Consider the following 24572-nt stretch of genomic DNA (forward strand, 5'->3'; position numbering starts at 1 on the left):
CTCTTCAGTATATTTCACACAGTTGAAGAGAACATGGCACAAGTTATGACAGTCAGTCAGATATTTATTCAGCACGACTAACAGTTTGGCAAGTTAGCGCTTTCCACCAACACGGGGAGCAGAAACCTTGACTGGTTTCACAATCTTCTGCTTAGGTGCTGCCTTTGTAGGAGCCTGTAGAGAAATAATAAAGCGTGAGGAAAGGGAGGCATTTTATCTGCAGTCGTGAAAGCATCCCTGTGTATTTAAGATTCTTGACAGAAATCTGGCAATTTAAATCAGATTAGAATTAATTAGAATTACAATCTATCAGATTAGAATCATGTTAACAGATTGTTACTCACATACCACTGTGAGCCTACAGCACATATGGTGCCAACATACAGTATTAATTCATAAGTAATAATAAAATAGATGCTAGCATTCATCAATGTATTTTTACTAAGTTCTAGACAGTGAAGATGTCGCATCTGGACAAGTTTTTAGCTACCCAGGATCTGACACATGGTCAGAAAGCTGTTTTACTATAATACTTTTCTTCTGTAAAAAGGTTCATTCTATTCAGCTGTTTAGGTATGCTTAACTTTAGTACAAAAGTTTGGTTAAGGTGCTTCCAGATCAAAATAGGTAACCAAATGCTTCTTCCAGACACAAATGGGAATTTCCAATTAAGCACTGCAACAGAATGTTGCGTTAAAACACGGTAGATTCCATTTCATTATTTCTGTCCACCTAGTGCACCTCACCTTTGCAGCAGAAACAGCTGTTTTCTTGGTTGCCTGCTTAGCCTTCTTGGCTTCTTTTGCAGCCCTGTTAATTCACAGAAAGAGTAACAGTTAACCATGTCTGCCATTCACTGTTTCTTTGTCCCAGCACTGTAAGAACTCCCTGAGATTAAGGGATGCATTATTTCAGGGCTATCCTCTGCATTCACTCCCTCCTCTAGGGAGACTACTACAGAGACAGCAGAACTGTGTGTGACAAAAGCTATTATTGTCCCTTTGTGAAAAAGAAGAGACCTTTCTCTGCTGCTACCATCTCTTGCTGAGATTACTCAGTATTACCTCCAAGTATACTGATAAAAAAACAAACAACAAAATAAAAACCCACATCAACTCCAAACCCACAAAATACTTTTAAAACATGGAGCTCATCTAGAGTTTAAGCTCTTGTATGAAAAGCATTAATAATCTTTGAAAAGCCTAGGATAGCTCCATTTATCTCCGATTTCTCACCTAATAGCTTGTTCCCTCTGCGCCTTTCGTACTTCAGGCTTCTGGTTTCGCTTAGCCATGATCTCGGCTAAAGATGCACCAGTGATAGCCCTCTGAAACTTAACAGCACGACGCGTGCGCTTCTTTTGTATCTCTTCCTGAAGTGGCAAAGGAAGAAGACAGACAATTAGTATCACAACACATTAAATAAAAGGCTAAAGACAATTATAGAACCAAGCTGCTATTAACACTGAAGGTATTATAAAGTTGTATATATAAGTAGAATTCTACTCCTTGCTTTGGATATGAGTGATTTCTTGATTTGCCAAAGCTGATGAACAGCTAAAAAAAGAACAGTGTATTCTCTTTTGCAAGGTATTAAAATAGTTAGAGAACGTCAGAAGTTCAGGTTTCTGTAACTCCCAGGAAAAAAGGGGGGAGGGATAAGATCCATTTTGATGGAGTCTTCTGAAAGGAAGACACTTCCCACTTGTTTCAAGCGGGCTCACAGTGCTGGGCAGTGGTGTAAGCCATTGAGCATCAACCTTCCTTCAAACAAACCGGTAAAAATATTGGCTTATAACACACACATCAGCCTTTCTAAATGCTCTTTTGCTGTGCAAGTTTAAGAGCACTGAAGATACCTCATGCTACATGCCTTATTAATTTATCTTTTTCATGCAATTACAACTACATAGGAAAGACCTCCTACTAAGTTACAGCACAAGGTTTTCAAAGAGGGTATGTGATAGTTCCCCACCCTTTAACCCCCAAATCAGCTCTCCAAGCTATCACCATTCAGGAATTTTACAAGTCCCAACTTTTAGAAAGTCTGCATATTAAACAGCATTACCCACCTTCTCTAAAACTAATTTTTTAAAACATATGCCATTCATACAATTGTTAAAACCTACTGTGGTTCTGAGTGGTCCCTCAAAGAAGTGATATGATACAAATACAACGCTTGTGCTGAACTGCTTACCTTTCAAATGTAAAGCAGCATACAAACTCACGTCAATGCACTCACAACTTCACCATTATTGGCCAGTCTTTATCCCAGATATATGGCTTACGCTTCTGCTACACACCAGGACACTAAAATTACCTCTATTCTAATAGACCAGCCACCACATCTTTTGGTAGAAAACTTTAGAGCGCCTAGTTGGTATATACTTACTGACTGTCCTTTCTTGTGTTTACGTCTGTACAGAACAGTCCAGTTGATTTGACGGGGGTTTCTCTTGGAAAGGAATGCAGACTCGCATTTTGCATTTAAGAACTGAAAAACCTGGGAAGGTAAAATGTTTTGTGTAAGCTTTGTTTCTATGAAAGACATTATCAGAGCTTACGTTAACATATCAAGTAATTCCTTGAATCAGTGTTTTTCAACAGTGATGCTTTTGTATTTCTTTATGGATCTCTGACAATTAAAAACTTCAGAAGATACTTTAAAAAATTTCAAGTTTGGAATTTTGTTCTGTTGATCAAACTGTTCTCTTACAAGGCATTCCAAAGCAGCTTCATTTTTCTGAGGAAAGCTCAGATTACCACTTGCATCTACTACTGCACTGTATTCCAGGCACAGTGTGAACAGCCATATCCAGCATCATACTTTTCAAGTGCCTGAACCCAAGTAACTATGCACTTCCCATATGTGTAAGCGAGTCAAAACGTGGCCTAAGGAACACAGGGTGACCAGTTCCTTCTTGCATAGTTACACTAACCTTACCCAGATAACAGGCAGAATTAGCAGGCAGATTTGTTATTAGCTATACAAGTCAATTAAAAGTATAAGCTAATTCCCAGGAAAGCACCCAAGCATTAAATCTATTTACTTAGCTATTGTTTCCCAGGAGAGGCTGTACAGCAACAGGACTGTATTTGGCTATCCAAAACCCAAACCTTCCTTTGGTAGATATGAATCACAGACTGGCAGGGGTTGGAAGGGATGTCTAGAGACCATCTTGTCCAACCCCCTGCTTGAGCAGGCACACCCAGAGCAGGGGGCACAGGAACACATCCAGGTGGGGTTTGAATGTCTCCAGGGAAGGAGACTCCACAGCCTCCCTGGGCAGCCTGTGCCACTGCTCTGGCACCCACACAGGAAAGAAGTTCTCTCATGTTTAGGTGGTGCTTCTTGTGTTCCAACTTGTGCCCATTGCCCCTTGTCCTGTTTCTGGTCACTACTGAAAAGAGGCCAGTCCCATCCTCTTGACACCTGCCCTTCAGATATTTATAGGTATTGATGAGATGCCCCCTCAGTCTTGTCTTTTCCAGGCTGAACAAACGCAAGTCTCTCAGCCTTTCCTGATAGACAAATGCATATTTTTATTTGTAACAGGCCTATCTGTACAAGATAGGACAGCCTTAAAGGGCTCTCTTCCCTCTTTTATCCCAATGATCCGCATCCAAGTTATTTGGAAGTCCAAGATGTTTGCGTCAGCAAATCTCAGCACTGGATACAGTACGCCTTAATAGCACTTTCTACAGAACTTTGGTACTTTAGACGACATGCTCTAATACACCCTGCCCGAATCACAACCTAAAACCCGACTCCAGCTCCCAAGCTAGAGCACGAGCGCGGCTCTCCCACAGACCAGGCTCGACAGCTGTCGCCTCCGCTTCCCCCAGCACCGCACCGGCCTCTCCCTCAGGCCTGCCACACTCCCCTCCGGCAGGGCCCGCTCCCGCCGGTCCCCGCCACTCGGCACCGCCGTTGCCCCCTCCCCGAGGGGCTCGCCCCGGCCCTCCCCAGCCTCACCTTGCCGTCGGTGCGGGCGTAGCGGCGCCCGTGACCCGGGTAGATCTTGTACCCGCTGAAACTGCACAGCTCGACCCTGCGCGGGAGAGGAGAGCGAGAGGAGAGAGCGGGTTAACGGAGAAGGCAAAGGGCGGCCCTCCGGCGGCCTCCCCGCGGCGGATGGCCGCGGATGGCCCCGGATGGGGCGGCGGGGGAACCACCGCCGGGAATCTTACTTCATGATGGCGGCGGCTACGAAGCGGGCGGCGGCCGCGGCGAAGAGGAAGAGGGGATGACGGGTAAGCGGCGTTCTGTGCGCCGCGCGCGGCACGCCGGGACGGCCCGGCCCCGCCCCCCCCCCCCCCCGCGCGCGGCGCCTGACGGGACGGGCGGGCGTGTGGGGGGGTCCCTGCGGCAGCGCTCGTGCCGGCAGGGCGCCCCGCCGGTTCGGTTAAAGTCTCGCCGGGCAGCCCCGCGCGCGGGACCCTCCGTCGTACCGGGAATAAAGAGCGGGCTTTCTCCTCCGCGGCGAAGTGAGGCAGCTCATCGAACGTGCGGCGCCCGGTTGCCTGGCGACGTTGGCAAAGCGGGAAGCATGGCGGCGGCCGTGGGGGCTGCGGGGAAGACGGAGGCCGCCTCGCCGGGCGGAGGGGGTAAGAGGGGCGCCGGGGTCAGCGAGCGGGTTTGCGGGCACCGCCGGGGGTTTGTTTGGCTCGCGGCGGGAGGCGAGGGCGCGCAGCGCACCCCGGGAGCTGTAGTGCGGGGGCGGGCTACGAGTCCCGAAAGCCCCCGTGGCCCCTGATGCGTGCGGGGATCTTGACCGGTGGGAGCTGAGGGGCGCCTCCTCCTTTTGGGGGCTCGGCCGTTCCCCTCTCCGCCCCCCACTCCGCTGACGGCTGGCATCTGAGGTCCCCAAGTGGGGCTCATGCGGCCGGGAAAGTGGGGGGCGAGGAGGTGGGGGTCAGCGTGGTTTCCCGCCCTGAGGGGCGGGGGTCGGCACGGCAGCGGGTGTGGCGGCGGGGGCGCCGGGAGGGGCTGCCCCTGCTGCCGAGGCCCGGGCCCCTCGAGGGGTGCGCCCCCCGCCGTGTGGGAGGCAGGCCAGGGCTTGAAATAAGGCCCCTTGCTCCCTTCTGTTGAGGGTAGATACATCTTGGGGGGCAGCACCTGCGCTGAGGGGGCAGCTCCTTGTCTCCTGCAGCTGTGTCTGAAAGGACTCTGTGTTTTAATAATGCAAGTCTGGCTTTGGAGGGTTAAGGACTTGGTGAGCGAGCAGAGGCCAAAAGAAAATCTGTGAGCCTCTGAGGTGGGAATCTTGTTTTGTCTATCGATGTACATACCTGCTAAATGAGTAATAAGCAGTTCTGAAACGTTTTTCTGGGTACTGAGAGCCTGTTAGGAAAATCTTATTCCCTGTTATACCAATTAGTCTTTATAGTGTGAAACTATTACCTCTCTTAATATATTTATATAGTTTACATAGTATACTGAATAGTCATGCTTAAGTGAACTAAAGGATGCAAGCTCATCACAAGGACAGCTGCCCCCGTCCCTGAGACAAGGACCACCTTTGATTCTCAGAATCTTAAAGCTGGCCACGAAGGATAAAGGATACCCTTGAACAACTGAGGTGATAACATCAACATCCTAGCCCCTCTAGCATGTCTGTGAAACCCTTCCATTATCTGGTGTCATAGATAAGTAACTGTAGGGTTGTCTAGATCAATAGAGAATCAGGTGGATAATGATACCATAGAAACATAGTTGCTTTGTAAATGGTAGCGTATGTTAAGTAGCGATTAGTCAAATCATGTACCTGAATGCTATAAAGGTATAAGAACCACATGTAAAACCACATTTGGGGTGCCCCAGTTTGAATGGGACACCTCACGCACATGAAAAAAAGAATTGCTCTTGTAATTCTATACGTGCATCCTAGTCCTTCTCCTTGGTCAGCATGGGCAGTTGAAAATCTTTTTAACAAGCACTTGGATAAATGAGCAGATGCAAAATTTCTTTATTTAGTTAAAGTGACCAAGTGGTTTATCGTGGTTCAGCCTCAGTCAGCAACTAAAAACCATGACAGGTTACAGAGGTGGCTACTTCAGTGCAAAACATGTAGTACCTTCTTCATAAACGTGCAAAGAGAGGAGCGTGGCTGTTTCTGGTACTGCTGGCTTGGCATTGCTTCTCTTCAGAGCTGCTCTTGTGGCTGTGGATTTGAATCATAAAGTTTTTTTCCAGCCTCAATGATACGAAGATCATCAAGTCCAACTGCCAACCCAACACTACCATGCCTCCTAAACCATGTCCTGAAGTGCCATGTCTACATGTTTTTGAACACCTCCAGGGACGGTGGCTCCACCACCTCTGTGCGCAGCCTGTTCCCAGTGCCTGATCACTTTTGCAGTAAAGACATTTTTCCTAATAGCCAATCTAAACCTCCCCTGATGCAGCTTGAGGCCATTTCCTCTTGTGCACACCCTTACCAGTGCTGAATACAGAGGCATGATCATTTCCCTGTTCCTGCTGTCCACACTATGCCTGATACAAGCCAGGATGCTGTTGGCCTTCTTGGCTGCCTGGGCGCACACCGCTGGCTCATATTCAGCCAGCTGTCAGCCAACACCCTCAGGGCCTTTTCAGCTGGGCAGCTTTCCAGCCACTCTTCCCCAAGCCTGTAGCGTTGCATGGGGATATTGCGACCAAAGTGCAGGACCTGGCACTTGGTGTTGTTGAACTGCATACAGTTGGCCTCAGCCCATTGATCCAGCCTGTTCAGGTCCCTCTGTAGAGCCTTCCTACCCTTGAGCAGATCAACACCTCTGCCCAGCTTGGTGTTGTCTACAAACTTCCTGAGGGTGCACTTGATCCCCTCATCCAGATCATTGATAAAGATATTAAACAAGAGTGGCCCCAAAACTGAGCCCTGGGGAACCCCGCTTGTGACTGGCCGCCAACTGGATTTAGCTCCATTCACCACAACTCTCTGGGCTTGGCCATCCAGCTGGTTTTTTACCCAGCGAAGAGTATACCTGTCCAAGCCATGAGCCACCAGCTTCTCTAGGAGGATGCTGTGGGAGACAGTGTCGAAGGCTTTGCTAAAGTCGAGGTAGGCAACATCCACAGCCTTTCCCTCATCCACTAGGCGGGTCACCCTGTCATAGGAGGAGGTCAGGTTGGTCAGGCAGGACCTGCCTTTCATGAAGCCATGCTGGCTGGGCCTGACCCCCTTGGTTGTCCTGCACATGCTTGGTGAGCTCACTCAAGATGAACTGCTCCGTAACCTTCCCAGGTACCAAGGTCAGGCTGACTGGCCCTTCTTGTAGATGGACGTCACATTGGCAAGCCTCCAGTCATCTGGGTCCTCCCCTGTTAACCTGGACTGCTGATAAATGACGGAGAGTGGCTTGGCAAGCTCCTCTACCAGCTCACTCAGTACTCTTGAGGGAGATTGAGGGGCAATGGAAATGTAATAAATGCCGTCAGAGATGCTTCTTAGAAAAGCATATTCTCTAGTCGACAGAATGGTACACTAAAAATGTTTGTCTCCATCCTTAGTGTAACTGAACCCTAAAAGCCTGCAAACTGCAAGAATATTAGTATATAATGCATGTTAGGCTAAGAACAATATTCTGGAATGTGCTGCTAGAAAAGGTAGCTTTATCTACAGAGCAGATAGTAAGAGATGAGCAAGTACTAGAATGGTGTGTGTATGTAAATCACACAGCAGAGGCTTAATTTATATAAATTATTACTAGCAGGTGTCACCATGGTACCCAGTGAGTCAGGTTCCTTCTAGATGGCAAATGTTTAGCTCTTAACTTTATATAGTAGCAGTTTTTGCATAATACATTTTAATTGTGTGTTCTGTTAAATGAATGATATGCTAGCCTATTTACAATTTGCTCCTGCCCATATGTCACCTGTGCTGTATTATGGCTATATGAATGGGGTTTTTGTTCTGACATTTCACTAGGTGCTTTACTGGTATATGAAATGTTTAGCATATCAATATAATTTGAGGACACAAGCACCAAAATCTTAAGGCGAGATGCACTGAAGTATTTGGCCAGTGAAGTCCTGCAGTGGAGTCTTTTGCTCTGAATTAGACACATTGCCTACCCAATAAGTTAAATACTTAAGATTAGGTTTTGCAGCAGCCAGTTTGCATATCTTAATGTATGTGATAGGAATATGATGATATATGATATGATGGCTAAGAAGGCCAACAGTATCCTGGCTTTTATCAGGAATAGTGTGGCCAGCTTGAGTAGGGAAGTGATTGTGCCCCCATACTTGGCACTGGTGAGGGTGCGCTTCAAATACGCCATTCAGTTTTGGGCCCCTCACTAACAAGAAGGACCCTGAGGTGCTGGAGTGTGTCCAGACGAAAGCATCAAAGCTGGAGAAGGGTCTGGAAAACAAGTCTTATGAGGAGCAGCTGAGGGAGCTGGGGTTGTTTAGCCTGGAGAAGAGGAGGCTGAGGGGAGACCTTATTGCTCTCTACAAGGACCTGAAAGGAGGTTGTAGTGAGGCAGGGGTCGGTCTCTTCTCCCAAGTGACAAGCAATAGCACAAGAGGAAATGGTCTTAAGCTGCATCAGGGGAGGTGTAGATTGGATATTAGGAAAAATCTCTTCACTGAGAGTGGTCAGGCATTGCAACAGGCTGCCCAGAGAGGTGGTGGAGTCACCATCCCAGGAGGCATTCAAAAAACATGTAGACATGGCACTTCAGGGCATGGTTTAGGAGGCATGGTGGTGTTGGGTTGACAGTTGGACTTGATGGTCTTAGAGATCTGTTCCAACCTTAATCATTCTTTGATTCTATTCTATGAAATTTTAAAGGGAGGGTTGAATCTTAAGTTTGTTTCTTTTCTGAAGCTTAAGCGTTCACCTTCTGACAACAGAGAGGTGTCAGTTCTGATTTCACAGACTGAAACCTCCATGCTGGGTTTGTACCTAGATTGCCCTTTTAAAAAGTGGTGTAGGCTAATATTATTTTTCCAGAGAGAGAGGAAAAAGAAAAAACTGTAGCCTTTTGTTCAATGGTCTAGCTTTTAGAAGACTTGTTTATGATAAGGCTGTTTCTCTTCCTCAGGCTGAAGACTGTCACATGGGCATTTCACATTTCTGAGTTAAGTACCCTAATCTTCAAATATTTTAGCAAGGTGTTTGATGGAACTCTCCAGGAAGTGAAGTTTGTAGGTTTGCATCCTCATCAAGTTTCCCACATTCTGATTGATGAAATGGTACATGCTGCTTACCCTTTTACCCCTTTATACAATTTTTTTTAGTGACAGATATGGGTGCTGTTGTGTGTGGAGTGTGATCCTACAGAGGTGTGCTAGGCATATTCTGGGTTTGCCTATAAGCAGGAATTTAGATAGTGCCTACACATAGGTAGTTGTCAAGCTGCTCAAAACTTGAAATCTTTGGAAAAATTTAAAAATTATGGGGATTTTGGAATTTGGAGGTTTGAGGATCACACCTTTACATTTACCTACTGAAATTTTGTTCTGCTTCCCACTTCAGAGGATCTGTTACTGACTTTCCCAGAATTGCACCAGAATTCTGTATTGGGATGGGGCCTGGAATTCATGTCTTCCAGTATTGGATCAGTTATTCTAATGCATTTGGTATGAAGTAATTTGCTTCATTTTTACGTGGAAATGAAAGTTCATTTGTATTTGCAAACTAGCCGCATGCATTGTAAAACAAATCTGTTTATCTTGTTTTGCTTTTGCAGTACACATTCTCATATATAAGTGTTGACTTTGGGACTTGCTTTTTTATTTTTTTCCTCTTGTTTTTTTCTTCTCCCATCTCAGGCTTGGCAGTCAACTGGTCAGGTCAAGGATTGCAAAAACTGGGTCCAACCATACCTTGCGATGCTGATACTCACACTCTGATTCTGGACAAAAACCAGATAATTAAACTGGAACACTTGGAGAAGTGCAGGAATCTGATGCAGGTCAGTGTTACTTGACTTGGATTTGCTATGAAATAATGGTACTGTGATGCCAAATAGTATGACCTTAATGCATGAGTATTTTATGTAATTGAAGTAACTTAGCAGTTACTGTCTTCACGGGAAAATAAATGATGGCTAACTAAAATAGAAAACTGTGTTTTCAGTGTAGCTCTACCGTTGGTAGTGGGGGAGTCTGTTTTGCTAGTTGCCTAGGTAACTAAAAATGAAGTAAATAAAGCCTAAGGGCGGGGGGGCGTACGAGGGGGACATCATAAGAATGCCTAGAAAAGTCACTAACTCAAATTTTGATACTTGCTAGCTTTTGAATCCCTGAGTTTTGTAACCTTAAAAATAACTTTGTTTTATCTTTTCTCTGTGTAATTGTAGATGTGTAGACATACATGCAGAAGTTTTCTCTCCATTTGAGTTTCATAACTCTTCACAAAGGAAGAGGATTGGTAGCCTTAATTTAGAAGAAGAAAAAAAGCCATGTGGATTGGGTTAATATAGAAATAGCACATACAAAAATGTGAAGTGGGAGGGATCTGTGTAATCTTGTAAACATATTGATTCATGTAGGCCCTGATGTTGCTAGTGCTTATCCTTAATTTTAATACTAGCGACAGTCCATTTAAGTTCATGAGCATATTAGTGATAACAATGTTAAGCATGTGCATGGTGCTTGCAAAAATCAGAGTATTAATCCCTCCGGGGAAAAGCTGTACAAGTCCATGCTAATTATCACTGAAAGTGCCTCCAGATAGACTTGAAGTCACCTACTAGCTTCTAGAGACAAGGTAAATTGAGATAGGAGAGGTGGGTTTTGTTTCAGCAACTAACCTTCACCAGTCTGCCAGCTTGGTGGTCGTGCTATTGATGTGTACATCTAATCAGGATTTATCCTTTAAAACGTTTGTGATTAGTCCTGTTAGCACAGGACTTTTTTTTTGAATCGTGTGAAATATATTTTGTCCTTTGCCAAGTTGACAGCAAGTATGATTTTACACCAGGAGTGGTGCAACAATTTGCACAATGATTTGGCAATTCCGATTTTTAAATCTTGTTTTCATATGACATGGCTCCTTATTCATTCTCCTTTATTTAGCTATTGCTAGGAGGAAGGTTTTATCTTAAGTTTGCAGAGTGACTTGTGAAGACTGCTTTCTTTGATCAGTAATTTATTTCCTGGCTCTTAAACATTTTCATATCTGTTATTTGCTTGAAAATAGAATACATAGATTGAAATAGTTCCTGTTGAATTAGATTTTTAAAAATAAAAGCCTGTCTGTGCAATTTAATAGTTAAAACTGTTTCTTTTATTTGTGTGTCAATCTGCAGCTTTCTGTAGCCAACAATCGTTTGGTGCGAATGATGGGTGTAGCAAAACTGACTAAGCTCCGGGTGCTTAACTTGCCTCATAATAGTATTGGGTATGTGGAAGGGCTGAAGGATTTGGTGCACCTGGAATGGCTGAACTTAGCAGGAAATAATATTAAGGTAAAGTATTTAGTCTTTCAGTACATTTTTCCAGAACATGGCATTGTAGAAATTTCAAAAATGCTGCAAAGAAATCTGAATATGTTTCTGGTTTTGATTGGAACAAATCTTGAAGTTGTGTGCCTACTGGTTTATGAGGGTAACTTCCAGACAGGAATTGTCTAGGAAAAAATAAAAGCTTTGATACTGAAATGTAATGAGACTGGGAAATAGTCCCCAAAATAGGAGAAGGATTATCATCTTTAAAATGAAACTGCGTGAAAACATGGTTTTTGTTTTGGGTTACTTATCCTGTGTTTTCTAGCTTTTGAAATAATTAATTGTTGATACCTGGTTTTATTTAATAACTAAAAAAGAGTTACTGTGAGTAATTAACTACTTTATTTTTGTAGGCCATTGAACAAATCAATTCCTGTCTATCTCTTCAGCATCTTGATTTGTCAGACAATAACATAGCTCAATTAGACGATCTCTCCAAGCTTACATCGCTGAAGGTAGATGCTATTTTCTCTGGTTTTGTTACATTCTTTGCATAAAGAAAGTTGCTTTGAAAATTGCTGCCTTTTAAAGCATTCATTTTTCAAACACTAGCTCTTAAAGCATTTTAATTGATCACTATAATTTCTAGAGAGAAGCATGTAAGAGTTCTTTTCCATGTTTTCAAGTTGCAGGAACAGAGGCAGTGTTTTTTTCTATAATCACTGTAATGATTTTGGTAAAGATGACGTGGTGAGACCTTGTTTGTAGCTCTCAGTTCTCTTGTCCCATGTCATGAATCAAGACAAAACAGCATTAACTCTCTCAGCATGAACACTGTAGAGAAAAAAAATGTTTCCAAACACTGTAGAGAAAAAATGTTTCCACATACTTTTTTTTTTGTAAATGTGACTGTACTTCAGTTCTGCATTTTCAAATGAGAAGATTTTTCTCTAAAATATAAAAATTAGTTTTCCCTTGGAATAAACAAAAATAATTTTGATGATACCAGGAAGCCTTAATTATAGCTCTTTTGTGTGTATTGTGCAGGTATTGCCTGAACAAAAAATATGAGGGTTTTGAGTAAACATACCTTTCATCACCATATTTTTATTTTATAGACTCTGTTGCTACATGGAAATATTATAACTTTGCTTCGCACTGCCCCTGTTTGCCTACCTCAGAATTTGACTGTTCTTTCTTTGGCAGAAAATGAGATCAGAGACTTAAATGAGGTAAGATATAGAAGATCTATGACCTTGTCTTTGGGTAGACTGAAAGGAGATAGTTGGATAAGAATGAAATGGGCTCCCTACTTTGACATGACCCATGTTGACAGAAATTACTTTTAATAGTTTATATGTAATAACTATACTATTCACGTGCTGCACAAGCTAGGTGATACTCCTTAAAATTTGTCCTTAGAAGAAACTTTGCCTTCTTGTTTTGTTTTTATATTTATTCAGGGATGTCAGAAGTATACTTTGAGGACTAAATTACTAGAGAGCTTTTCAAGACTGTTGTAGAGAGCTTCTGTAGCTGCAGTGTTTAGAACAGAGGTTTGAATTGCGCTTGTTGCAATTGAATGTTTTTGGGCCCCTGTGTTTCACCTATTTTGCAAACATCATGTAAGAGAAACAAAGATTCTGCCTGTGATATTTGTCCTTATTGGCTTGGGTTTGGGCTTGGTTTGTTTGTTATGTTTTGTTTTTTCTTTTTTTTTTTTTTTTTTTTAATATAAGTAGCAGCCGAAACTACTTTCAGTTGGACTTCCATGTTGGAAGAAAAATCTTGTTTTGGTAATACATTTCTCTTCAGAGTTTCTCAGCTTTTTGGCTTGCTAGGTTGTTTTTTTTCCCCCATCTGTTTTTTGTCAAAATCTCAACACCTGTTATGGTGAACTGGAATCGTAGAAATACTGTACCTTTCTATACATAAAGCCCCATTCCCAGATTTTAAGAGAAGCTAATACTTCTCAAGGGCTATAGTACCTACAGGAGAATTAATGGGAAAGTGGTAATAGTTGATAGAAGGTCCTTTGAAGACGTTATATTCAAAAAGCAAATGTGATTTTAATTTTATCTGTAACTGTGACGTTTTTTGTGAGATCTCTAGCTGTAACTAGAGAAACGTGGTACATTCTGTAAGCATTTAATGGTTCTCTTCAGTTAATTAATATATCTTGTTTTCTCAAGGTTTCTTTCCTGGCCTCTCTTCGTCAATTGGAACAGCTGTCAATTATGAATAATCCTTGTGTGATGGCCACGCCTTCTATCCCTGGCTTTGACTACAGGCCATATATTGTCAGCTGGTGTCTGAACCTTAAAGTTCTTGACGGATATGTGATTTCTCAGAAGGAAAGGTGACATCATATTGTTAAATCTCTGAAATTTTTCATCTGTTAAACTGGAATTATTGTGTGAAATCACAAGTTTATTTAAGTAGAAATATAAAGTTAAGGTTGCTTTTGTTACTCAACTCACAGTAGCACTTTTACAGAGCAAAACTGTGCTAGCAGTTTATCAGTGGTCTGTTATCCCTTCCAAGTATAAGGTCTTTGAATTTGCAGAATGGGGCAATCAAAAGATGTTAAAGCTATTACCTTGGGGGAAGCTCAAATGTGCTCTTTTATAAAGGGTCTGATTTTCATGTGATTTCTAGATTTGGCATTTCTTTGTATCAGTTAGCTAAATACCACTTTGCTCATGTCACGTTACTGTATCACCGTGGTCATTATGTCAGTATGATATCTGTATGACGGTAGAGATGTCTTAAAGTTCTTGACATCAGAACAGTCCACGCGTATAAATGTTATCCAGTATAAATGCGTTCTAGTCCAATACATTAACACAGTCCAGGACATTACTGTCTCATTTCCCAGTTAATAAAATAAAAAGCTGCCTTTCTGGTCAAAGGCAAACAACTCTTGTTTCTGTTTCACCATAGCATATTATGAGGTTATCAAAAACCTGCCTGTAAGAGTTCTAGAATTTTTTTTCACAGCTAAAGGAGTTTTCTGTATTAATGGTATTATAAGAATATATTATATTAAATGTTCTCATACTGAAGAGCATTTAAATTAGAAACAGATATTAATTGTTGAACGCTCTCAGCAAGATTTGCTCTCTGTGGCTATTTGGCATGTTTGTGTGAGTTTCTGTGAAAGCTTTGACAAATTGATTCACACAAATGTGTTTTCAGTGCTCAAAGACTACACACAGATAAAGCAGAGACTGCAGAGTGTTTGTCAGATCTTTTTTTGTTTCATCCATGTTTATGTGAGGGAATAATTTATTCATTATTCTAATAATTAAAATCCCAGTTCCTTGGGCACTGCTCATGTTCCAAGTTCTTGTTAGATTTGTAGATTACCTCTTAGGTACCAACTAGAAGAACAGTAATCAAAGCGGAGTTAGGGGTTCTATACCATGCATTAGTGGTAGCCATTTTCCCCTTTCCCAACAGTTTGAAAGCAGAATGGCTCTACAGTCAAGGTAAAGGAAGATTATACCGACCTGGACAGCATGTTCAGTTAGTGCAGTACTTGGCTACTGTTTGTCCTCTTATATCTACATATGGACTCCAGACTGAAGAGGATGCCAAACTGGAAAAAATACTAAGTAAGCAAAGGTGAGAACTTCTCTATTGTTAAGGAATGTAATTGAGAACATAACAGTATATCTTATTATGTGTTAGGTTTAATAATATTTCCTTCTAAGTATTTCAAAACAGCAGTGAGGGCTGGAGATGGGAAGAATAATGGAGATACAGGATGTATCCTAGAGGGGAATGAGAGGCAAAGCAGCAGCAGGAGTGTTTTCCTGCTTGCTGGGTCATAGAGGGGCAAAATCTCTATATTTTTCAATCTGTGCTCTGTAGGACATTGAAGGCAATTTGTGTTAGGACTATGATTAAAATAAACAAGCTACTTACTGAGATTTTTTTGCTGCAGAGAAAGTGAGGAAAACCTCAAAAAGGAGCTTAGATTAACTTTGGTTTTTTAACTTTTTGTTTTGTAAATTAAGACTATTGTGGTACGCTGGTTTATTAGCCACTTTGTTGTTGTTAACATGTTCTTTCTTGGTTCTAAAGTTAAGGGTGTCCTTTGCCGGGCACTGTTCCCAGTGATGCTCTTGACGATCTCTGTATCTGGCACCTGGGGTCTGTCAGCAGAGGCATCTATAAAGCCAGCTGGTTCTGCCAGCAGTAGCCATTTTGCTAAGGTCTATGCAAGTAGATCAGGAGAGTTACTGTGGTGCACCTTCCTCCTATGAAAAGGTGAACTAATTGGGAATAAAAGCCAAAAAACATAACAATACAGGTATCCCTATTCCCCAGGACCTACTGACAAACTCCTTTTGCAGAAGACTCAGCTCAGAGGAGCAGGCCACGTAAGTGGCATAGTGTGGGTAGAAATTTGGGCAATAAAAGTGTTGTGGTAAGCAGAAAGGCAGCATCTCATCAAAAGGCTGGAAACTTGGGAGCATCTGGAAGGAGCTACTGCAAACTTTGTCCCTGTAGACTGATCTTCAGGAGCAGATTATGTCGGGGCCGTTTCAGAGAAGGTACAGTAGAAGCATATTGACTTTGGAATTTCCAGCTAACTGCTCTGACATTCACATGATTTTTCTGAGGAAAATTCAGGAAGTTGACTTGCAAAATATAACTCTAAAAATAAAAAAAAACCCTCTCCAAAAAAACAAACCCCCAAAATCTCTACCTGTATATGCACACACATGTATGATTTTTAAGGCAGTTTGGCTTTTCTGACCTCTACCTCATGATCTTTGAATTTAGCTGGGCTGAAATGACCTCTTTTCTCAGTCTGTAAAGGATGATTTTATGTTTCTGGCAAGGTTTGCTGATTTGTGTTAGGATTTTGTTCCTTTCATAACAGGGATACCCTTTCCTTGATTCATTCATTTTCTGATGTAGAAGACACTCTTCCTTTCTTCAGTCTCCTCTATGCACACAAGCATAACATATCTTGCAGTAGACACTTAAAATATTTGCATACCTTCTTTCCCTTTGTTTAGAAATACTTCATGGTTTTCAGTCTATAGTAAGAATTGCACGTGGGATTTTTTCTTTCTTTCTTTTTCTTTTTAATACATAAAGAAAAAGGGGCAGGAGGGAGGGGAACAGGAGCAGTCTGCAATCCCCTGCTTTGTGAGTAGTCGTGTTAGTAGTGTCTTGTAGGTGTAGGGTCTGCTTAACTAGCCTCTTGTTTTAGAATGATTTGATCACTTGTTTCCTTTAAAGTAGTTTATAGTTTCTTCTAGATGTCTTCCTTACCAAAAAGGTTCAAAAGAAATATAAAATCTGTTGAAACTCTGTCCTTAGGCTCCACCAGAGGCAGTTGATGCATCAAAACCAAAATGAAGGGCCACCTACATCCTCTACTCCCAACAAAACACTGCCAGTTACTTATGAACACAGCAGTCCAGCCCAGCCACCCCAGAGTGTTCTTGAAAGTGGTAAGAAGCTAATCTGCACCTGTGATCTAACCTGTTGACATTTTTTTTTGAACATAGATAACTTTGTGGAGAGAATTTCAGAACAAGGCCCTGTTATTTTATTTGATTGATTTTTGGAGATTTTCAACTGAAGTTATACTTCGTTTTCTAAAAGTACATTCCATGCTTATTCATGTTTGAAATGCTACTAAGATTGTTAGGCGAAAAACACAATTCAGTAAACTGAAGAGTTATTACTTTGAGTGTTCCATCTGATAAAAGTGTAACTTCTCCAGGGGGCGGCAGTTTGTGCAATTTACCATACCCAGTATTTGCGAAGTTTATGGATGTTTCTGAGATAAGTAGTTATTGTCATTATTGTTATATAGAAATAATGCTTATCTTTACTAGCATTTTAGATCTTCTTACACACCCAGGTTCTAGCTATCTAAACCAAATTGTGAATACTTATGAATTAAAAGAAGATATGTTGTTGAAATACTGTCACACTTTTGAATACGGCTTTCTGCCTGTCTAGAACCTATCATCCAGAAGAATTCTTGGGTTGGACCAAGTGCAAATGATGATCATTCCTATGCAGTAAAGAACACTTTTCTTGAAAGAAGTTTTTGCAAGGAGCTATATCTTGAAGATATACAGACAGATGAAGACAAACTAAATAGCAGCCTTTTATCCTCAGAGTCTACTTTCATGCCAGTTGCTTCAGGATTGTCTCCAGTGTCTCCTACTTTGGACCTGAAACTACATGGAATGAATTTGGGCCTGGAAGATGGTAACAATACAGGGATTGAATGTGTGAAAGATGTTAATAGAGGAGAAACGGCTAACAAGCAAGAAGCTTCATGTGCTACAAGAGAGCACTTGAACAGAGCAGGAGGAAGTGTGGAAACTCAAGAGAATATCAAAGAGAATATGCCGTTGCTGCCTTCTGACCCAGTAACAGCTAGCCTGACTACTAATACTAGCAACTGTTCAGCATCCTCTGAAACCAGCACCTCAGTAGGCGCTGAATCGGGAGTTACAACTCTCTGTCCTGATGAGATGGCAGGAGAAAGTTCTGATTCATTAGCTGTTGTCGATCAAGGCACAGCTGAACTGCAAAGAATGACTAAAGCAGCTACCAAGCTTCAAGCCTGCTGGAGAGGATTTTACACAAGGAACTATCATCCCCGAGCCAAGGAAGTGCGGTATGAAATTCGACTGAACAGAATGCAGGAGCATATCATTTGCTTAACTGATGAAATAGAAAAGTAAGTTGAGGTCATGTTGTGTATTTTCGAATTGGAGTGAATATAATCATTGTTCCAGGATATTTCAGAACAGGTGTAAACGGGTCTTGATCTAACTACTCACAGTAGAACCTAGCATTGGTAATATAAACCTGTGATTACAGTAGACGATCGCTTCCTGTAAGATAAGCAGTTATGCGCATAGCTGTTCATATTCTCAGAGTGCCTTCTGTGAGTGGGTTGGGTTAAAATAAATTTTTCTGTTCCTCTATTAGCAGGACTTGCATGTTGCACTGCGTAACCAAGATAGAAATTCCTATGTGATTTTGCTTTTTGGGTTTTTTTACTTGTCTCCTAGCAATTAGAGAGTCTGTAAATGAAGTGTACATGTTGAGAGTCATTCTTCTGTTCCTGGTGAAAAGAATAATTCTCTCTCTGCCTTGCATGATACATTTTTAAAATGCAGTTCTGTGCTTGGTTCTAGTTTTTTTTTTTGATCCTATGAATCCACGTTTGGAGGGGATCCCTATCAAAGTTCCTCAATTTGTAAGATACAAATTGCAGATTTAGTTAATATTTTTTTCAGCCTAGGAACCGGTGGTCTGACAGGCTCACTTTCTTTGCTATCACACGTGACAAAAGTTCTGTGACTCAAGTTGAGCCCTCAGTGAACCTCTAGAAACTCCCAATGCTTCCATGTCATGCCTGCATCCAAGTGATATCAGTTGGGGAGTGCATAATTTCAAATGAAGCAGCACTATTTTGGGATTTTCTTTTTGTGCAGGAAAAAGAAGCAAATCTACTTAAAATGAAGAGCTTGGGTTGAGATTACAAAAAGGCACTTAAAGTATTAGCAAGTCAATAAATGTTCTGCAGCAAAAGGAAGCAGAATCCTAATGTAACTGGAAAAGAAACTTAAAGTCAGCAGCTGGATATTGATGGCAAGCCAGACTGCAGTAATGTCTTAATGTTAGGCTCTGTTGTATCTTTCAAGAGTGCTGCTTTATAAGTAGCCATTTTTATGTGTTCTTGTTGATCTGGTTACCCAAATGTTGCTTACTTAAGCTGCACAAATTTGGATGTGTGTTCTTGCAGACTAAGAAAAGAAAGAGAGGAAGATAAGATTCAGAGGCTTGTACAGGAGGAAGCTGTCAGATTTCTTTGGAACCAGGTAAATAGTTTTAGTTATCTTCTTTTTCTGCTTAGATGTGAACTTGAAAGGCATTATTTCATACTGTAGAACCTGAAGAGATAGTCAGTGTGGTTCATTTTTTCCAATGATGACATGGGTGGCTGATAATTTAATTGCTGTGTTGTTCTGGGATAAAATAATATCCAGAAGTATTAGTGCAGTAACACTGGTTTTGTTGCAAAAGGCTAAATTGTAGCCTGGTGTGAGGAGGAGGACAAAATGCAAGGGAAGCTAAATAAATGTAGAAGTGTGAAGAATGAAGATGCCTAGGGCAAATGAAATGGTGTCAAACTATGTTGCTTCTGAGCAACTAACTTCTAAAGCATAAAAGTTACTAATACATCTTCTAATAAGCTATTCTTCCAAAAATAAGACCGATTGTTTTCTTAAGCATGGGTTATTTTACCACCCTTTCTGTTTTTAAGAGCAGATTCCTTTTTCTTCAGGTACTTGAACTTGGAGGCTTTTGTGCTCTGTCTGTGCTGGGCATCCAGGTTTAAAAGCCATTATTTAACAGTGGAAAGAACATTGCATTTCATAATGAAATTATCTCTGTACTTTACAGGTCAAATCCCTTCAACAATGGCAGCTGTCAGTGACACAAAATTTAGGTGCCACTTGGCAACCTGTGATCCCTTCAGCCAGTACTTTCTGTCCACCTGAACCATCTATTCCATCATCCAGACTTGAGCAAGAAGCCCCACCAGATCATGATTCTGCTTGGTTAGTTCCAGCTAGTGATGCTCTTCAGGAAAAGTCTTTGTTGCAGTTCCCAGATTCTGGTTTTCATTCTTCCATGGGGGATCATGCTCATGCTGGTGACCTGTGTAGCTCTGAAAAGAGTTTAATGGAAGGAACCGAGAGCTCTCTTTCAGTGGAAACTGTAAAACAATGTGGCAATTCTGTTTCAGCATATTCTTCAGATGCGGAGGATGACCATGGAGAATGTAGGCAAAGTAAAGAGAGCTCTAGTAATGAGCAGGACAACAGGCTAATACAAGAGTATCTGAAATCTGTTCAGCAGCTGGAAGAGGCTGATGAAGGGACAAATTGCAATGAGGAAGCAGAGGGTAGCTGGCCACAAATCACTGTTTCAGCAGAAAGCCAAGATTCTTTGTCTGACACTGTCTCTCTAGGTCTCCCTCAAGATACATCTTCCCCTGCCCAAGGTGAAATCAGTCAGACACCAGAAAGCTGCAAACTGAATTCAGGAATAGTAGAAGGGAAGCAAACAGACTGTGATTCTTCATTTCAGATGCTGCATGTTGGGATAGCTGTATAGTAGGCTCAGTTCCACAAGGGACCAGGGATTCTATTTCACTTGCAGTTCTCTTTCTCCTTCCCATTTATACAAAACTTATTTTTCATGTGTGCTGTTTCAGAGTTTGTCTCATGTTACCAATGATGTTGCTGAGGACCGACACTAACTATGCTAACCTGAAATGAGCAAAGTTCTCAGTGACAGTCATTATGCACTTTATTTTCAAACATAAAACTGATATCCTAATAACTGGCTTCCATTAAATTAATTCTGAAGATTGGGGGTGTTGGGGGCGGTAGGGTGTTTGCTGTAAATTCACTTTGGTGAACGCGTTACGTTTTGAATCTTTTTCTAAAAAGCAGGACTGAGTTCTTACTTTGCAAAAGAGGAGGAAATTGAGTCAAAGGCAGCGTGTGCATGTATGGATAGAGCCTGATGAGGAAGCTGAAAGCAGTTGCCTTTCAGACTTCTTTTGACTTTAAGAGTAGTAGTTTGGTCAGCATTTCAAAGATGCATGCCATGAAACCAGTGTCCAAGTCAGTGACTTCTTTTTGTCATTTACATGAAGCTGCTGGCTTGGAATTAGGTCATTTACATACGCACTGAAACAAGGACTTACAGGAGTCAGACCTTAGGGATCTTCAAACTAACTTTGACCTTTGTTTGCCCTGGGGTTGAGTTTCTCTGCTTTCTCAGGTAAGACTCAAAGTGGAACCAGTAGCAGCCTTTACTAAATAACAATTTCAAAAGGGCACGTGATTTGGGAATACAGTTTCCAAGACAGCACTGCTGGGTTACACCAGCAGACTTGGTGACACGTGGTTTGCCTTCACAATGATGCTAATGTCATTTTGGTATTTGGATCTGCATGGCTTTCAAGGTGTTAGTGTGTTTGATGGATCACACTGCTTCTATCTACAGGTAGGAATATTAAAAGCAAATGTCATGACTTAAAACTATTTCTTGATATCTCTACTGGGTTTTTTGTTTGTTTGGTGTTTTATTTTTTCTCTGTATGTCCAGTATTTGGCATTCTAATTAGATGTGGATAAAAAGATGTATTTCGTCCCTGTTGGCAAGTATGCTAAATTACTTAGGCTATGCTTTCCACTAAAACACTGGAGAAGCAATAGGGTTTGTATTTTGCGTAGCCATTGCTATGTTGTGTTTTTTAATGGAAAAAGATCAGGTATCTTAGTATACCGCAAAAGTGGCAAGGGAAATCTGTTTTGCCATGTGATTAGTAAAAGTAAAGCTGATGTTGTGACTTCTGTCAGTTAAGTTTGCTAATGCTGTGTTTTGCAGTGTGCACTGGAAGGCCAGTGTTTCAATAGTTTGCTAATATTAACGTCTCAGATATAAAGACACATTCATATTGTAATTCTCTGAATCCACAGGTTAACTTCTGGTGCTATGGTGTCATTAAAATCAGCTAGTGCTGTTTTAAAGTGACTCTTACGACCACATTGCCATGTAAAATAATTTAGTCTTTCTAAAAGCTTTGATTTTTTGTCTACTTTAGGTTCTGAGCTGAAATTTACCACTACTCAGGAGCTTGGAATAAGGCTTCTATCTGCTTGAGGCCTCAAAATAGTCTTTATTTAGAACATAAATGTTGTATTGGACTTGTAACCACCCACCTGCCCAGTGGTGAAATTCACCCTGGAAGAATAACTCTTGCCTCTGTGTATAGAGTAGCCATCATATTCCACCCTTCCCCCAACCCCCCCAAAAAAAAACCCCAACCAACCAAAAGTTCTAGGTCACTAACTTCTCAAAAGAGCTATCACTACAGTCACGAGGTCAAGATCTGTGACTTGACTTTGACTGTGCCTTGCATACCTGAGAGCATTTAAAAAACAAAACAGAAAAAAAACCAGGAACTGAGGTGGTAGATTCTTAATGTGCTAGCTTTCTAACTCGGTCTAGTTACAGCATGTTTGTAGCATAACATTTAGATTTTACAGCATGAGTGTGCTTGGGTGTTGAAAGTGGTACAGGTGCATTAATGTATCACAACACCTAATTAACTGTGCAAAGAAGTGTGTAGGATACATGATCACACCTTTGTCCCCTGAAGGTTCTCAACTTGCGTTTAAATCTGCCATGCTTGGAGATTTCCAGTTCATAGGATTTGGCTCTTTGACTGTCAATCTGTTATTAAAAAAAAAATGTTGTGTAAACCTTTAAAGAGACTTTGTTTCACAGACAGAAATAATTTCTCTCTCAAAACCCCAAAATTATTGGACCTTACACTCTGGAGGCAGTGGTTAGGTGTAATAAAACAATAAGTTCTCTTTTGTGGCAGAGTGCTGCGTTAGCATATGTAAGACCCAGGAGAAAACAGACCACTGTCTGGATAAAAATGTTTCACTTACTGAAGACACTGAGGGACCATATATATTTTGCTGTTTGTATTGTAGCTTTTGCTGCAGAAAAGAGGAGAAACCACTTTAATTTTGGAGGTATCAAAGGGGGAAAACTTGGCGAAACTTTTTCATGGAAGCCCTAGGTGTTTCTTGACATGTTCTCTGTTATTAGGGTTTGAAAACACAAACACAAGAAGGCTTATTTTAACTAGGTCAATTGTTGGCTTTTTTAAACTTGTCACCTGTATATCCAAAATTGATTTTATGAAGGTACTGCAAAGTGTGTACCAACATATAACCAGCTTTATCTTACTCTTTTGGGGAAGCTGTGAAATATGAAAGTTTTTTTTCTGATGTTCTGAAAAGTATCTTGCATGTGTAGAAGATTAATTGCCTACATATACAGAGAACAATGAAGTTCTGGATTAATTTTTACAGGATTAAATGTAATTAGTCTGTATATACACAAAATATTTTCATCCTGACCATTATAATACATACAGGGAAAGACATAATGAAGGATGCAGTGGAAAAATAAGGAATCAAACTAGATGTATGCTTAAAAATGGCTTATTTCAGTCCATTTTGAACTCTCAAAGAATCATGATATATCATAGTATATGGCTTAACTTTTAATCTTTTTCATCTGTGTAAGTTTTTTTCTTAATCTAGGTATGTAATATTCTTTTACCTGGATAGGGATGCACAGCTCCCTTTGGAGATGTGATGGACATTTATAATGGAATCAGAAGGCCTAATATATGAAAATCCATGTCTGAAATTTTCCTGAATTAATATTGTGTGTCTTTCAGCATTTTCCTTTTGCAAGGCTCCATATTCAACAGAAGAATGTGCTGTGTAGAAGGAAAGCTTGTCTGTTTTACTTTGTCCTGGGTTGATCCTCCAGTGCTGATGGAAGAGGCTACTAATAGTTATTTGTCAGGCAATGTTGTCAGCTGTGCCGTGAGTACAGTTTAAGCACATCTTTAATTTGCTTCAGAAAAATCAGCTAAATATAGCTCAGACTAACAATTTAAACTGTGCCACGCAAGCAGTTTTGCTCCAAATGAGGTGTTTGGCACATACAAACCTCTTTCAGCTAGCCTATGGCAGAAATTACTCTCTTGCCTGCTTTTCTGAGGGTAGGGACAAGGGGGAAGGTGGAAATACATTTATCTGTGTTTTCAGGTTCAATCTGTGATGGTAACACCAACTCTATTATGACTGCTAGTTCATTTTTTTCCCAATTATTTTTATAGTTTACAAATTTCAGTCTTTCCTGTAATCAAGAATGCATTTTTTCCTACTGTATATAATATTTGATAGACACCGTTCCAGATGATATTTGGAAAGGTAGGAAAATATCATGAAAGCAGGCCTGTTCACATTTTATATTTTAAGGGTTTTTTTAAGGTGTTTGGATTGTGTTGATTCCTCTCTGTTGGTTAACTTCTTTACTCAAGAAAAACATAAGGCAATGCCTCATTAATAACAGTAAGTCCATTTCTATTTCTGCCTTCTTCCATGAACTGAGATTAATGGTCACAACTTTTTTTTTTTTTAAATACCTAAAGCCGTCATTTAAATGAATGGGAGATTTAGCTGCTGAATGAACGCAGCAACTCTTATGTTCATTTTTGTGGTG

At 41.1% G+C, this 24572-nt stretch overlaps 2 protein-coding genes across 2 annotated transcripts; one reads left to right on the forward strand and one right to left on the reverse strand.

The window, feature by feature from the left end:
• Window positions 1-43: 43 nt before the first annotated feature.
• RPL24 (ribosomal protein L24) lies at window positions 44-4298 on the reverse strand. Its single transcript, XM_064467739.1, has 6 exons — window positions 4191-4298; window positions 3976-4051; window positions 2392-2502; window positions 1236-1372; window positions 747-810; window positions 44-174 (listed from the first exon to the last, which is right to left on the reverse strand). Exons 1-6 carry the CDS (start codon window positions 4193-4195, stop codon window positions 94-96), a joined length of 474 nt encoding a protein of 157 aa, XP_064323809.1. The 5' UTR covers window positions 4196-4298; the 3' UTR covers window positions 44-93.
• CEP97 (centrosomal protein 97) lies at window positions 4051-22916 on the forward strand. Its single transcript, XM_064467661.1, has 11 exons — window positions 4051-4607; window positions 9784-9926; window positions 11265-11423; window positions 11816-11917; window positions 12521-12634; window positions 13595-13761; window positions 14865-15029; window positions 16743-16876; window positions 17394-18126; window positions 19201-19276; window positions 19863-22916. Exons 1-11 carry the CDS (start codon window positions 4145-4147, stop codon window positions 20577-20579), a joined length of 2973 nt encoding a protein of 990 aa, XP_064323731.1. The 5' UTR covers window positions 4051-4144; the 3' UTR covers window positions 20580-22916.
• The last annotated feature ends 1656 nt before the right edge of the window (window positions 22917-24572 follow it).

The sequence above is a fragment of the Phalacrocorax carbo genome, chromosome 1, assembly GCF_963921805.1.
Source record: "Phalacrocorax carbo chromosome 1, bPhaCar2.1, whole genome shotgun sequence".
NCBI classification, from domain to species: domain Eukaryota; kingdom Metazoa; phylum Chordata; class Aves; order Suliformes; family Phalacrocoracidae; genus Phalacrocorax; species Phalacrocorax carbo.

What these genes read in the sequence shown, in the direction of transcription:
- CEP97 (XM_064467661.1), top strand. Translation starts at nt 4,145, where the DNA reads ATGGCCCCGGATGGGGCGGCGGGGGAACCACCGCCGGGAATCTTACTT. An exon ending in CGCCTCGCCGGGCGGAGGGG is followed by an intron (nt 4,608 to 9,783) that starts GTAAGAGGGGCG and finishes CTCCCATCTCAG; the next exon opens with GCTTGGCAGTCAACTGGTCA. An exon ending in TAGCAGGAAATAATATTAAG is followed by an intron (nt 11,424 to 11,815) that starts GTAAAGTATTTA and finishes TTATTTTTGTAG; the next exon opens with GCCATTGAACAAATCAATTC.
- RPL24 (XM_064467739.1), bottom strand. An exon ending in ACGCCCGCACCGACGGCAAG is followed by an intron (nt 2,503 to 3,975) that starts GTGAGGCTGGGG and finishes TTACCTTCCCAG; the next exon opens with GTTTTTCAGTTCTTAAATGC. An exon ending in AACACAAGAAAGGACAGTCA is followed by an intron (nt 1,373 to 2,391) that starts GTAAGTATATAC and finishes TTGCCACTTCAG; the next exon opens with GAAGAGATACAAAAGAAGCG.